This window comes from Poecile atricapillus, chromosome Z (genome assembly GCF_030490865.1).
Source record: "Poecile atricapillus isolate bPoeAtr1 chromosome Z, bPoeAtr1.hap1, whole genome shotgun sequence".
NCBI classification, from domain to species: domain Eukaryota; kingdom Metazoa; phylum Chordata; class Aves; order Passeriformes; family Paridae; genus Poecile; species Poecile atricapillus.
In genome coordinates, this window is record NC_081289.1 from 6,678,080 (window position 1) to 6,692,020 (window position 13,941).

General features: G+C 48.5%; 1 protein-coding gene across 2 annotated transcripts in view; it reads right to left on the minus strand.

The window, feature by feature from the left end:
- Positions 1 to 2,351: 2,351 nt before the first annotated feature.
- Positions 2,352 to 13,941, minus strand: part of LOC131573015 (FERM domain-containing protein 4A-like) — a 176,617-nt gene continuing 165,027 nt past the window's right edge. For both annotated transcript variants that reach the window (XM_058826575.1, XM_058826576.1), the window contains exons 21-23: positions 12,042 to 12,901; positions 9,599 to 9,695; positions 2,352 to 6,117 (exon numbers count right to left, since the gene is read on the minus strand). In XM_058826575.1, the coding sequence (XP_058682558.1) occupies positions 6,015 to 6,117; positions 9,599 to 9,695; positions 12,042 to 12,901 (1,060 nt within the window). In that variant the 3' untranslated portion in view covers positions 2,352 to 6,014. The remainder of the gene's footprint in view (positions 6,118 to 9,598; positions 9,696 to 12,041; positions 12,902 to 13,941) is intronic.

Consider the following 13,941-nt stretch of genomic DNA (forward strand, 5'->3'; position numbering starts at 1 on the left):
TCTTGACCTTAGTTTTGAACTCTGTAAATAATTGAGGGACAATATTGTCCCTTGTTCAGAAGAGCTGTAATTTCCCTGGAAACTGTAGCGAGTGAGTAGCCAGGAGATGGTTTAAGGAGCATTGTATCGTCTGCTGTAGCGGGAAGCGGATTCCTTTGGGGCTCTGTAACAGTGCTAGATGGATTTTTCCTTCCTGCCTTAGAGCTAATTATTGAGGAGAATTTTAATGGTACCCTGAGTGCTGGTTTGAGTGGGGATGCGCCTCCTGTAGGGATGTAAATTTGAGGTTGGAACGTCTTAGTCTGATCAGGTTTTAAGGAATGCAGTTTAAGCAATGTGCCTCCTTGCTGACAGTCCCTGAAATACAGCCACCTTGCTTGAATGAATCCCATGACGGAAGAAGTTTATCCCCTTGCAATCCATGGAATGGTGCTGTATGGGGAACCGAGGAGCTGGGAGCTACTTTCTCACGGCATATCCGTGTAAGAGTTTCCAGCTGTCCAGCACGTGAGAGCCAGCTCTGGTCCTCGGGGGATGGTGGGCCAGGGGGACACTGTTATGGCAGCTGCTTTTCATCATCGCTTGGAGGCTCTTTGCAGCTGGATGGCCCCAAATTGCAGCTTCCAGACTGTGATCAAATAGTTAATAATGCCTCTTAGCCAAAAAAAATCCCAGCCCTCGGTGTAGTTTCGGGAGGAGTGGGTGTGGTGCAGCTGTCACACTGCTTGACAGTTTGGGGTTTTTTTGTGGGGAGGGTATGTTTCAGTTTAGCAATTTACTTTTCCCTCTAGGCTTTTCCAGATGTTTATTTCTGATAATTCTTGCATTAGGCGGAAATAACTCTGCTGAATCCAAAGACTTGTAGCCTTAGGATGAAATCATGAGTTTGCCACAGCGGTGCCTGGAGTGGTTTTGGGACTTCAGTGCCCCATGTCATTTGATGCAGTCCCTGACACTTCCTCAAGCCTGGCCGTGGCAGGGCTTGTGCAAGATGAACTCTAAAACTATTGGTACCTGTCTGATACTGGTATTATTGTGCCTGGTGGTGGTTAAATGCCTTAAATTCCCTATTTGCTATTTGTGCTGCTGGAAGGGTTCTTAGGGTAGGTGTATGTGGGATAAGTTTATTTTAATGGAGGAACTTGGTTCCTTTTCAGCTGGCTGCCATAACATCACCACCATTGATCCAGTCCTGCCCAAAGAACGAACCTGATTAGGATGTAAGTGGCTTCACTTCTCAGGGGGCAAAAAGTGCTCTGACTCCTTGACCCAGGGGACAAGAGCATAACGTGGTGCCTTCCAAGAGGGCTGGTGCAAGGTGGGCAGTGCTGGTATCAGGTCTGGAGCAGGCTGCCCTAAAGCTGCTTCTGGGGTGGTGAAGAGTGACCTGCAGCACTACTGGAGTCACTGTCAGGAAATCTGAGCCAAGGTCCTGGAGTTTGGTGTCTGAAAACCTTCACTGTGGCTGTTTGATCCATCCCAGACCCTCCTGGGCATTTACTGCAGGCAGTGATTCCCCACTTGGCAGTGCTGGGTGATGGTCACAGGGGCTGCCTGGCTCTGGGCTGCTGCCACTGGTGGCTCCCTGTGGGATGTGGGGGGGATTGGGTGGATGATACAGGAGGTGCTGGGAGCGGAAGAGGCTCCCTGGACAGTGGAAATAAATGGAAGGAGTGGGAAGCAACAGCACTGGGAAGTGTGGGAGGCCCCATGTGAGACTCTGGCTGTTGGAAGCTGCCTGTGGTTTTGGGGGGTGCTGGGTGGCCAAAGGGGTCACTGCTGCCCACAGAGGAAACAACAGTGATGTTAAGTGATGTCCCTAACCCTGTGCAGGGGTCACTGCTGCCCTGCTGAGCTAGAGCAGCCTCTTGGAGTGGGTTGCCTTGGGAAGTCACCAAGCAAGCAGTTCCTCAGAGCATGGGGAATGTGCTGGTGCTGAAGCCTGTCCCACAGCTGGTGGCAGTGCTGAAACAGCCTTGCAGCAGCCTGGCACCCAATCCATAGAAGTGAGCATTAATTTTAGTTATTTCAAGTTGTGTGTTGGAAGTAAATATTATTTGTGACTTTGCTTCCCACAGTGGTGGTACATCAGTCACACTGGGTCCTCCTGAGCCCCTGGGACCAGAGCTTGGGAGAGCGTGGATCTGCTGGGTGCTGGATCCCGAGGGATCTCTGGAGGATGGGCTTTTTGGGGGAATGCCAGTGTTCTGCAGTCAGGCCCTGGGGCAGCCAAGGAGCAGGTCCCTCATGAACACCCTGGCCAGCTGTGCACACATCTGGACCCAGCATCTCTAGCAGTGGTAAGGATTGCCTGGGCTCTGCTCTCCCAAAGAGACCACAGCAAGGTTTCATTTTGAAAATGCTTTAATAAGGAAGTGTTGACAACACCGTTTTGCAAAATGTAAAGGTAACTATACAAATTCTTAATACAAAAAGAATAAATTAAAAGCAGATCTTTTTTAATTCTGCAACTTTTTCTACAACATACATATTTTTTTCCTTGATTACAGTTGAACAGAATCCAGTAAAATCATTTTCCATGCTCTAAAGTCAATTTCAGGAGAGACCTAATTTTTTTTCTTCTTTTTTTTTTTCCTTTTTTTTAAACTAGAGAGTCCATTTTACACAACTTGTAATAAAACTATTGACATTAATATATATGTAAAACTTTACATCTAGTTAACTAAGCAGTAACTGGTCATCTGATAGCACCTGAATGGGGATCGGCTATGCCTGAAACTAAAACTAATACAGAGTGAAAACAAATTGGACTGTTTCAACATTTTCAACACTCGACTGCATATAATATCATTTGAAAATAAACCCTGCCTCCCAGCACGGCCCCGTGAGGGACCATCCCCGGCTCCTGCCCACACAGAGGGAGTGTCAGACACAGAGACTGAACGCGGTTGTGGCTTTATGGCAGATGGAGCCTTGAAAAATAAAAAAGTAAAGGAGGGGCTAAGTTGGTAGTCAAGTGCTTGTCTATAATAGCTATGTATATACCCCTCCATGTTATACTTAAATATGTTAATCTTATATGATTAACATTTTATGTACATTTGTGTTTAATTGAATTGAGCTAAACAGTAAAACCTGTTTTACTTAATCTGTCTTTACTACCAGACTGGCTGCTCACATGTGCCTTGATTGCAAACCAGAAAAGCAGAACACAAAGCAAAACTCAATCTGTTTCTAGAAAGCTTTTTCTCCACTCTAGCCTGTCTGCAATTCAGGCTAAATATTTTTACTTTTCCCCTTAATTTCAGGGCTGCCACCTTTTAACCTTTGCTGCAAAACTGCAGAGCTGGTCTTGGAGGAATTAATGTTTCTTCCTGTAGTGCCCAGAGGCCTTAGTGCCGCTGTTGTTGAATTCTTTTTAATTAAAAGAAGGTACACAGAAAAAAACCCAAAAACAAATCCAAAGCACTTACCAGGGAAATTAAAAAGAAAACAGACAGTTGCTCAGAGCCCCTAAAAATCCTTGGGCTAAATTATTTGCTGTAGCTTAATTTGGTCCTTATTTAATCCTTTTACTTTAGCTACCAAATCTTATCAGTAAATGTCATTAATCAGTACTATCTCTTATCCAGCTAAAAATCCAATTAGGAGCTTGAAATAATTCCCATGTTAAAGACCCCAAAGCACAAAGAGATGGTGGAAACAGCATTCTGTGTGTCCAGATAAAGGCTGCAATCTCACCACTGGCTGTTCTTCCAGAATTGAAAGTAAGGCTTCAGTTACTGTCACAGTGCGTTGCACTCCCGGGTGATGCTTCAGGGAGGTCCAGAAGCACAAGGTTTGTGTGGTCACCTTTGTAAACCCTTTGCCAGTGTTTTTGTGGGTTTTTTTTCAGAGGGATAATTCATTTATGCTTCATGTGTGAACATGAAAGCGTTTCCTTATCACAGAATTATGGAAGGGTTTGTGTTGGAAGTGACATCATCCGGTTCCAACCCCTGCCATGGGGCAGGGACACCTTCCACTAGACCAGGTTGCTCAGAGCCCTATCCAGCCTGGCCTCTTGCCCCTTCCAATCCCATCTCTGCCACAGGTTTCCCTGGACAAATAACAGCCTTTCTGCTGTCGCTGCCTCATCTCTGCAAGGCCTCCTCCCCACCTCCAGTGATGTGAGGCAGCAGTGCAGGGAAGCAAAGCCAACACTTCTGGTGTGAGTTGCAGAAAGGAATTGGCATGAGCTGCTTGCATTAAGGTTTAGAAACCCCATTGTATTTCAAAGCCTAATTACACAGAACCCATTCTCTTTTAAAGCCTGGAATGCAGTTTTCCAGCAATCTTAATACCAAAAGGTGTGGCAGCCCCCCAAGTCGTGGTGTTTAATTTGAAACGTTTTGCTCTACTTTGTCTGGTAGACGCTGTTGTTATTCTTGGAACACACACACACGCACACACACACACACTCACACTTTTTTTTTCCTTTTTCCTTAAACTAAAGCTAACTTCAGTTTCTGCTTTTCACAAAGTAACCCCCTCCAGCCGTTTCTTTTAATGCCTTTCCCATAGGAAATCATCGTTTGCACGCACCAACAGGGGAAGGCTGGGTGCCCGCCCCCATCGAGTGGCAATAAAAACAGCATAGCACCGCAGTGAAGACTAAGACGTGCCAGCTTCAACATCCACCTAGATTGTGCACTTGTTCGTTACAAAAGTGTCTTTGAGGCCTTTGAAAGTTCCATGGCTTGACATGTATAAAGCATTGCTCTAAAGTATGTGTAAACTTGCAGCTCCTTCCAGGCCGCGCTCGTGCTACTCCGTTTGGTGTCCGCAGGCTGCTCCCGCTCGTGTCCGACGCCTGGCTCGGGCGCTTCTCTTTCTCTCTCACAAGGGGAAGGTTTGCCTGTCTGCTGGTTGTCCAACCCCACTCCAGGAGCCTTCCCGCTTCCCACCAGACCGGTTCTCCCACACGGCAGCACACGGGTGACGAGCCCTTTGCTACACTGGTGCTAACGAAGGGAAGAGGAGTGGAACTGATATGTGAACGCAGCTTGGCTGTGTCAGGTTGATCGCGACGTGCTTTCCCTTGGATTTCCCATTAATGCTTTGTGCAGAAATAGATTCGAATTTATTGGCTGTATCTGCTTGTGGAAAGGGTTTTTTTGGCAATTTTTATCTGTATCAAAACAACCAATACAATCCCAACCTCTCCATGTATTGGTGGGCACTCTGTGCCAGCCACAGAGATGCTGTGAGTGCAGTACTTGCCTCTGCTTTAGGTAATGCCTTTGTAAACCTTGTCTGTCCAGTTCAATAGTGGCTCGCAGACAGCGATGCTGCGATACCAGCCCAGACCTCAGGTGTGTCTGCAGCACAGGGGGTTGTTCTGCTTGCGTGTAGGTGGACTCCAAATGAAGAAGGAAATGCCATTTTGCAGGGGGTGGTCATGTCTGCTATCAAGTTAAAGAAGGGAGATGTTCTTGTAACTAGAACTTGCTGCGCAACTCATCCTGCCAACAGTGGTGTGGAGATCTTTGGCAGTGCTGACCTGATGGTGAGACTGACCCATCTCTGAAGTGATGGGATTTGCTGTTTCAGAACAGATGCACTTTCAGGAATACGGTCTCCATTTCTCAGTCTCTGTCCTATTCCCACCCTGTTAAAACTAATGCTGTTGGCTTCAGCTCACAGGTCATGGAATTCTTACTGCTGTTAAGTGCTGTGAAACACTAACCTTTGATATAAGCCTTGAAAAGCTTCCATCATTTCAAAGGAAAACCAATTTTGAAACTGACTCTTCAGATGGCTGCTCCTCTCCACCCGCTGCCCCGTGGCCGTGGGAGGGATGGGCACCCGTCTGGCGATGGGATGTGCTGCGCTCCTCGCTGCCGTGGTGGATGTGTCAGGGCCAGTGTTCCATAAATGTCTTGAATTGCATCGTGAAAAAAGTGCTTAGAGTTGAAGCTGGTGCTGGGTGACAGTGCATCTGGGTAAGGCAAATGAGAGGCAGTGAGGTGATCTCAGAATGGCATTGATGTGATTAACTTGAGGTCAGGGGTTCACACTAGAGTTCCAGGCTTGGCTTTTTCCTGCCCATACCACTGGACATCTGCTAATTCTGGATAGAGGGGAGAATCCAGGAAACAGCTATCATTGTAGTTCCTGCAGGAGAAAGAAAACTTTGTCAGGATGGTGAGTGCTCCTGGGAAGTTCAACTGTGAGCATAAAACATTGTGTTACGGGTGGAGAGGAATGCAGGGTATTCACAGACCCCACTGCATTCTGCCTGTGTCTTCTTCCCCCAGCCCTGGTGACAGCAGCAGTGCTGTGCCTCTGCCCTGTCTGAGGGCTCTGCTGCTGTCCTGCTCAGTAGCAGGCTGGGATAGAGATTTTTCTATAGGATGCTTTCCAAGGAACAAGTCCTTAGAGCAGCTCACTTGGACATGGGCTGTATCACCAGTGGGAACATTGAAGGAGGAGGGTGGTGGCACTTTCTGTAGCACTTTTGCTCTGGGCAGAGGCTTGTGCATCACCGAGCAGTCCCAGAGTTACGTGGCTTTCCAGGGATGAACCAAGAAGGGATTAGTGAGAGCATGCCAGGTCTGATGTGGAAAGGACCAGGTCTGATGTGGAAAGGACAGTGTTCTGCTGCAATAGCCTAGTCCTCATCTTGGGCTATGTTTCCTGACAAGCTACTGCTTCTTTTGCTGCTTGGCTTTTTCTTTGCCTGTACTGAGCAGATGAAACAATTAGTAAGAATTTTCTTTGCTATTTACATTAAGACTAACCAGTGTCAGCTCCTGGCTTAGGCTGTGGACCTCCTTCCCAGAGGAAAACAGGTCAAAATCTGGATCTTTTGAAAAGTGACTGCTATATCTGTGCAGTCATAGCCAGAATTGATGTCTCTCACTTAAACTTTGATTTGATCCAACTTCCAAACTAGAGATTGTTTTGAGGCCAAAAGCAAGAGATGCTTATTTTTTTTGTTTACTGAGGGACATTCACTCCTTCCTGCATTCCCTCCCCACCTCACAGGACTGATCTCGCATCTGGTGCAGTTCCTGCTTCCTCTGCCCTGTTTTCCACCTGGTTTCCCCGGGATTGGTGTCTGAGAGGAACCTCAAGGTGCAAGGGCATCGACATTTGCATGTTAAAGAGCCTTTTGTTTTGCAGCTCTGTGCTGGAGTACAGAAGTTTATGGGATAACTCTAGAAAGCTGGGCTTGAAATACTTGACAAATGCCAGCTGCGAATGGTTGTAGATTCAAATGAGAGTGTCAGACAGCGATGGCAGTTTAATTAAAACAGAAATACTCCAAGGGTTTTTTTGTTCCCCCTCTGTCTTCCCACAGGAATGGGGCCAGGTTGTTCCTTGTTCCATAAAACCTCTCTGCTCAGCCTCAGCTCTGCAGCAGGGAGGGAGGGAGGGAGGAAGAAGGGGTGACTGAGCTGTGGCTGGAGCAAGGCCGGGAGCTCTGGCCAGGTCCTCTGAGCTTACCCAGAGTCCCCACCACGCTGCTCCCAGCCTGTTCCCACAGCACTCTGCCCACGCTGCTTTTGACTGTCCCGAGCTACAGATTTGTTGCCCCCCCCCCCCTCTTTCTGTGCCCGTTCAGGCTCCGCAGGGACACGGAGTGGGCTGCCCCCAAGTCCCTTTCACGGGAAAGTGCTACTCTCCCAGGCTGGCTGAAAAGGCACAGAGGGGGCTTTGAGCTCTCCCAGGCGCTGCAGGAAGCCTCGCTGGCACAAACGGGCACACGGCTAAAGGGACAGCGGGGGCCGGGCTCGCACTGTGCTCACGGACTGTGGGGCACAAGGAGGAAAGAACAAAACGTTCCCTTACTATACCTCTATTCATCAGTACTTTGGTGGGTTGGAGACTGAGACTCATCCATAGTGGGTGAGTTGTCTGTTGCTTCTCTGAACAAAGGAAAGCAAAAAAGGAGGAAAGAGGAGAGAGGAAATGTTAAAGAAAAGAAGTGACACAGACATTGTTATGAGCTTATTAATCCAGTGGGGAAACAAGTTGATGAATCATCTTTAGAAAAAGTTAGTGACACAAAAACATGTCGGGGAGAACTGTCAATCTGATGAGTCGTGCTGGGTGGGCACAGCCGCTCCTGCAGTGGAGGAATCTGTGTTGTGCATCTAATGGCAGACTGGACCCACTCCTGTATTTATACACCTTGGGTGCTATGCTCAGGCATGAAATAAATGTTGATTTGTCTCCAATTATTTTTGCATTGGTTGTTGCTGCAAGGCCTAAGCTATAAATCCAGGTAGCTTCTCTTTTACCAGCTGAGAATTTGGCTTGATTTTTTTTACCGTGAGAGATAAGATACAGGACTTAGCTTGAATAGAAAAATAATAAAAGCTGGGATTATCCAAACAGATGTCTCAGCTGGCTGCTCACCAGTTTTGATTCTGATCATCACTGAGATGGAGCCTAAGATCTGAATTTAGACTCAAACCCTTAACAGTGGAAATTTCAGTGTATGGTAAAGGTAGGTACCATTTTGCCAAACTTGGTATCCCTTGACTTTTTGTGAAATGGGACCAAGAACATTCTCCTGTTCTAAAGCCGAAGCACGTGCAAAGACCATATGAGGCTGGATATCAAATGTGTGAATTTAAAATCCAGGTAAGCCTAAGGGTTGTGGTTATGGTTCCACTCATCTCCATTTTAAAGTGCAGTCACAAGCAGTGTTGGAGTAAAATCAGAGGTCAAACCTGGTCATAGGTGACATGGGTAATTAAAGAGCAGTAGATTTTCCAGTGGCTGCACAGTGAAATATTTTCAAAGTTAGTCCCTATTCATGACTCAGGGTATCAGATCTGTTTTCCTATTCAAAGGACTAGGGTATTTTGAGAACTGTAGTGTCAGATCTAGCTGATCTCACCAAAATCTCATCCCACAATCTGGGATGTGCTGAGTTAGATGGGATCTGGAAATGACCTTTATTTTACATGGCAGGACAGAACTGCTGGACAGAGAGTACTAGAGAATACACATGGGAGCTTGCAAAAGGCTGTTTATTTACTCCTGGAACTCCCTGCCTTGTAAAGAGGTGCCAAAGAACCCAATTACTGTATTTACATTTGTAATGGCTATGGGTGTGTAATGCTTCCCTCACACTCTGGTGAAGCACATTCATGTTAGTGGTAGCAGAAAAAAGATGTCTTTAAAAGTCATGCAGACGCATTGCTGGTGAAAACTGAGCAGAAAAATGAGGTTGCTAAACACACAGGTATGGCAGGCATTGAACCTTGCCTCTTCAACAAGGTCTTGGTGTGGACAGCCAGTGTGATGGCTGCTAAAAAATAAACATCAGCTATTTCAACATACAAAGAAGACTGGAGGAAGGAGACTGTCCAAGCAGGAGGAACCTGCAAGGCTCCTTTCCTTATGGATCTGACACTGCTTGGAGCAGTGCTGGGTCTGGATGACTCGGCCATGTCTTGGCCAGCCTAAATCAGAGCTCCACCACGAGAGCACAGGTGGGAGACTGGAAATGCTCCATGTGGATGTAGACTATGGAGCATATGGGAAACATTCCCCATAGCTGTGCTTGTGTGTGGGTAGCTTTTTCTCACTGTCACTAAGTGAGAGGTGGATTCTCTAACCTGACCCCACAGACACTCACCCAGTCTGCCATGTGAGAATGTGGTGGGGACTGCCTGGCGGCGTGGCTGCAAGCTCGCTTGACGGAGTGGAACTCCTCTGGCTGTGAGGTAAGGCAGCTGGAAAACAAGCAAGGGTGGAGAAAAACGACTGGTGAGGTGAGAACACAAAGGTCAGGGTGGTTCAGAAACATCAGCTGGTCAGACCAGCAGAAACATGTCTGGCTGTGAGTAAACACAGCTTGGGACAGACCTCGCCCTGTTCCTGGGTGATTGTGCCTGAACATGGCACAAGAGCACAGCCTCTGCTGACAGTGCTGCACGTCACAGGCTGGATCTGGCCTCAGCTCTGCAGGAACACTCAGTCTCCAGCTGAACTCAGCCACCCAGACTCTCCAGATCCTGCCTGGGACACACCACATTCCTCCCAGCACAGAAACTTGGTAGCTGCTGCCTGGACTCCATGGGTCCTCAACTGGAGCAGCTCAGCCTGCCAGGCTCAGCCCCCTGTTTCCAGGGGTGGTGTGAGATGGTCTGTGTCCCTAGGAGCCAGGGCTGGCAGCAGTGAGAGCCTGGACAAGTACACTATTCATGTGCTAAGGAGGAAGGCAGCTCTGAAGATTTCAAAAGCTACAACTTCCTTTCACTGTGAATTTATAAAATTGCCTGGCTTTGTTGACAGTCCTATTATGGACCAAGCAAAGGCTTAGCTTACTTGAAGGAAGACAGAAGGAAGCTGGACTATCAATGGGCAGTGGTTCTTGGGGGAATTTCCCTGGTGAGGGTCCAGCAAATAAATCCACCTGACTAATCTTTCCTCCTCTTCAAGTGGCCCCTGTGTTGACCCTTTGAATTTAATATATGCCTAGAAGTCTGATCCTCTTTGAAGGACAATGTGCAGCCCAATTAACCTATCAGCTAGGACTGATCAGCTGAAATTACAGAGGCTTCTACCTGGCACCCCTCTCTCTGCTGTTAAATTCTTTAGCTGGTGCCAAATTACACTTAAAGGGAAAAACAAATTTTAATCTGCTTCTTGGAGCTGACAGCTCCTGAGGTCAGTATCCTCCCATGGCTGTGATTGGGAACAGACTGTGAACACAAAACCAATCTCAGCTGCCAACTGGTCAGGCCATGCTGTGATTACTGAACATATCTGTGCTGCACAGGTATCACATTTAGGTTTAAAGACCCAGCTGAGTGGGAGAATGGAGTGACTGACAGACATTTTTAGGTGCTCTCACCCCAACCCCACCATTTTCCTGAACTCATACCATTTCCAAGACTAACCAAAAGCTTCCCAGTGTTGAAGCATTTTCTCTTGCTGCATGGAACAGAAGTTTCCATGAACCAAAGGGAGGAAGACAGATTTTCACAGGGAGACACAGGGTGGTTCTAGCAGCTCCTCAGTTGCGTCTTGGCCCACCCCTGGTATTCCTATGAGTGTTGGCATCACACATCAATCAGGCTCTTTTGGGCAGCTGTTGGTGGCCCACAAGGAGCCTCTGACTCCACACTGGAGTTGGCAAGGGCAGGGCCCCACTGGTGCCAGCATGGTGGTCACCATGGACTGGACACCAAGCTGGGATGGCAGAAGGCCAGCAGCCAGTATGGGTGGACAATGCACTGGTTGCTTGGAAGGCAGTGGCAAGTGCAGCCGGAGCAATGGTGTCTCCCATGCTGAGGCTGAGGCATGTGACTCAGGTTTTTAGCAAGTCCTTGATCTGTCCTGACTGGCTGGACAAGGAGTGACTGATGGCCAGTAAATATTTAACCTTGGACTGTTTCACAGCACATTGTAGCCTTCCCAGTGTAACGAATTTGACTGTTTTCTTACTGTTTAATATTAACAGCACAGAGGTGTGCAATGCTCTGTACATAACACAGAGGCAAAATACTCCACAAACTTCAGCACCAGTTATTGGAGCTGCATGGGAAAACCAAGTCTCAGCAGTGCACAAAGATGTCATTGCTCAAACATTTTTGTGGGGGGTGGTGGGGCTGGGATGCCCCACTTAACCTTTCTCATGCCTTTGGAGTACTTTCACTGAGTACATATATTCTCCTGGTCTGTGCTGAACCCCTGCTTGCCTCATCGATCCCCTCGCTGTGATTATGAATAGTGATGCTTCCCGTGGCTTTGTCACCTTCAGCCTCTAGTGCCATCACCCAAAACCCATCTACATTCTGAGGAAAGACCTGGCAATAACTGGGCTTTGGTCCCTCTCTGTCTTTTGAGCCCATCATTGAGAAGAATCATTGATGATTTCCATTCCCATTGATGAATGTCTTGGATAAGGCTTGCCCCACAGTATTACACCTCCAGGCTTGGTGAGCAGTGTGTGCAGGCCAGATAACGTGCTGTGTTCTGGCTCTGCTCTCCAGCTGGGGTGTAACACCTGGCATGGATCCAGGCTGAATGAGGCTCCCATCCCTCCCACCCGTCTGCCCGGGCCTGGCTCTCACCTGATGTTGCTTTACACATCTGAGGCATTCTCGTGACCCGGCTGTGTGCCACAAAGGTGCTTTGAGAAGATGTGCTGTACTGGGAGCTGCTGTCTGAGGAGGTGGAGCTCGTGTGCGAGAGGCGGCTGTGCTCCTTGTGGGAGGCTGTGGACCGCTGGTACCAGAGCCGGAGCTCGTCCGACACCGCAGTCCTACCCGAGCCCTTCTCGTGGCCCTCCCTGCCCAGAGATGGAGTCCTTATGATCTGGGAGCGGGATGGGGTGAGCCTGACTGAGTCCACTTCATCCCCATGCCAGTTCTCCTTAAACATCCCCCCTGCTGTGTAGGAGTTGGAGGTTTTGAATTGTGCTTTCACGCTGTAGTGTCCCTCCTGGTCGTTCTCCAGGCTCCGCACCACCACGGGTGTGGAGCTGCCCTCGATATACAGGGGATATTCTTTGATCCTGTACTGGGAGGAGGGCTGGCTCTGGCTGTGCAGGTAGACACGGTGGTGTCCCGTCCCGTTCCTCGCAGCCAGGTTGGGCATACTCCCTGAATTGGAAGAGACCAGGTTGCCTGCTGATTTGTGCCTTTGCCTCTGCCGTTCTCTGGCTTTCGATGGGGAATCCTCTGCCAGGGTGGAGTAGTTGGGGTTCATCTGAGCAGGGTAGTAGTGCTCTGAGCTGGAATGGCTGGTGCAGGAAGAGCAGTCGTCCATGGGGTCAGAGCCGTTACTGCTACGAGTCCTTGGGGTGTAGAAATCAGGGCTCCCTGTCTCATTTTCTGAGCCGAGGAGTTTTCCTTGTGACTCCAAACTGGAGCTCCGGTGTCTAAAGTGCTGAGCTAAGCTGTGCAGTCTGGTTGGGCTGATATCTACTGACCTGCAGGTACCAGGAAAAAAACCAGGCTGTAAGTCTACAGGTTGAATCATTCCCCATCCCTGTCTGTACACACAGCCACCATGGAAATCTGAGGACATTGAAAACCTGAACTCTCCCAGCACTGCTTGGGGCTGCCTGCAATGCAATCTGCTTCCTTTCTGCAGGGCTTGAGGTGATAAGGTCCTGTCCCTGTTTCTCTCCAGTTCCTTGGTGGTGACATTCAGTCTGCAGCACCATGAGGGACATAAACCCCCGCTCAATCCAATTCCTCTGTGGCATACCACCCTGGGAAAAGCCCAGAATGAAGGATAAAGCTTGGGAACTTCAAGCCTTGGCTTTGCTGGTTCATCTCTCTCATGGCAGAGCTGTTTGGGTCAGCATCATGCCTTTGATACCAGGTTCACCTCATGCCACCCTGCAAATCCCAAAACTTCACAGGCCACAAAGGTGGTGAGATTCCCTTACAAGTGGCCCATGAAAGTCCTGCACTGGTGCAATCCACCTGATGACAGACAGACTGCCCATACTTAGCCCTGAACGCTGTGATTTCTCCACTGGTCACTGAAAAATCACCCCTTGTCAAGCAGCTTGGTGCTACTGGGGCCCAGCCACAAGTAGCGAGTGCGGGATTCTCATTGGTGACAGCCCTTCAGGCAACCACCCCAAATCATGGTTTACAAGGCTTGATTCATGGCCAAGTCTGAGAGGTCTCTATTCACCCCAACTGTTTAAGAGCTCCACCAATCCCTTCAAGGAGCAGAAACACATCTACCTGATGGATGGCCAAGGCCAGGGCATGCAGAATGAGTTACAGACTGAGCAATGGTTGTTTCAAACACCCAGAGGGCTCCTACCCAGTCAAGGCCACTTTTGAAGCCCTGTGCCAGGCTCATTTCTCATACAGCTTGGCTCCAGCATTAACAGACATTGCACCATTGAAAGGTATCCTCAGCTAAAGGTTTGTAACAAACTTAACCCAGGCTTTTAATGCTTTGCCTGAGGCTAATGTGTTGGCATAACTCTTGATTTATTCTGAGCTA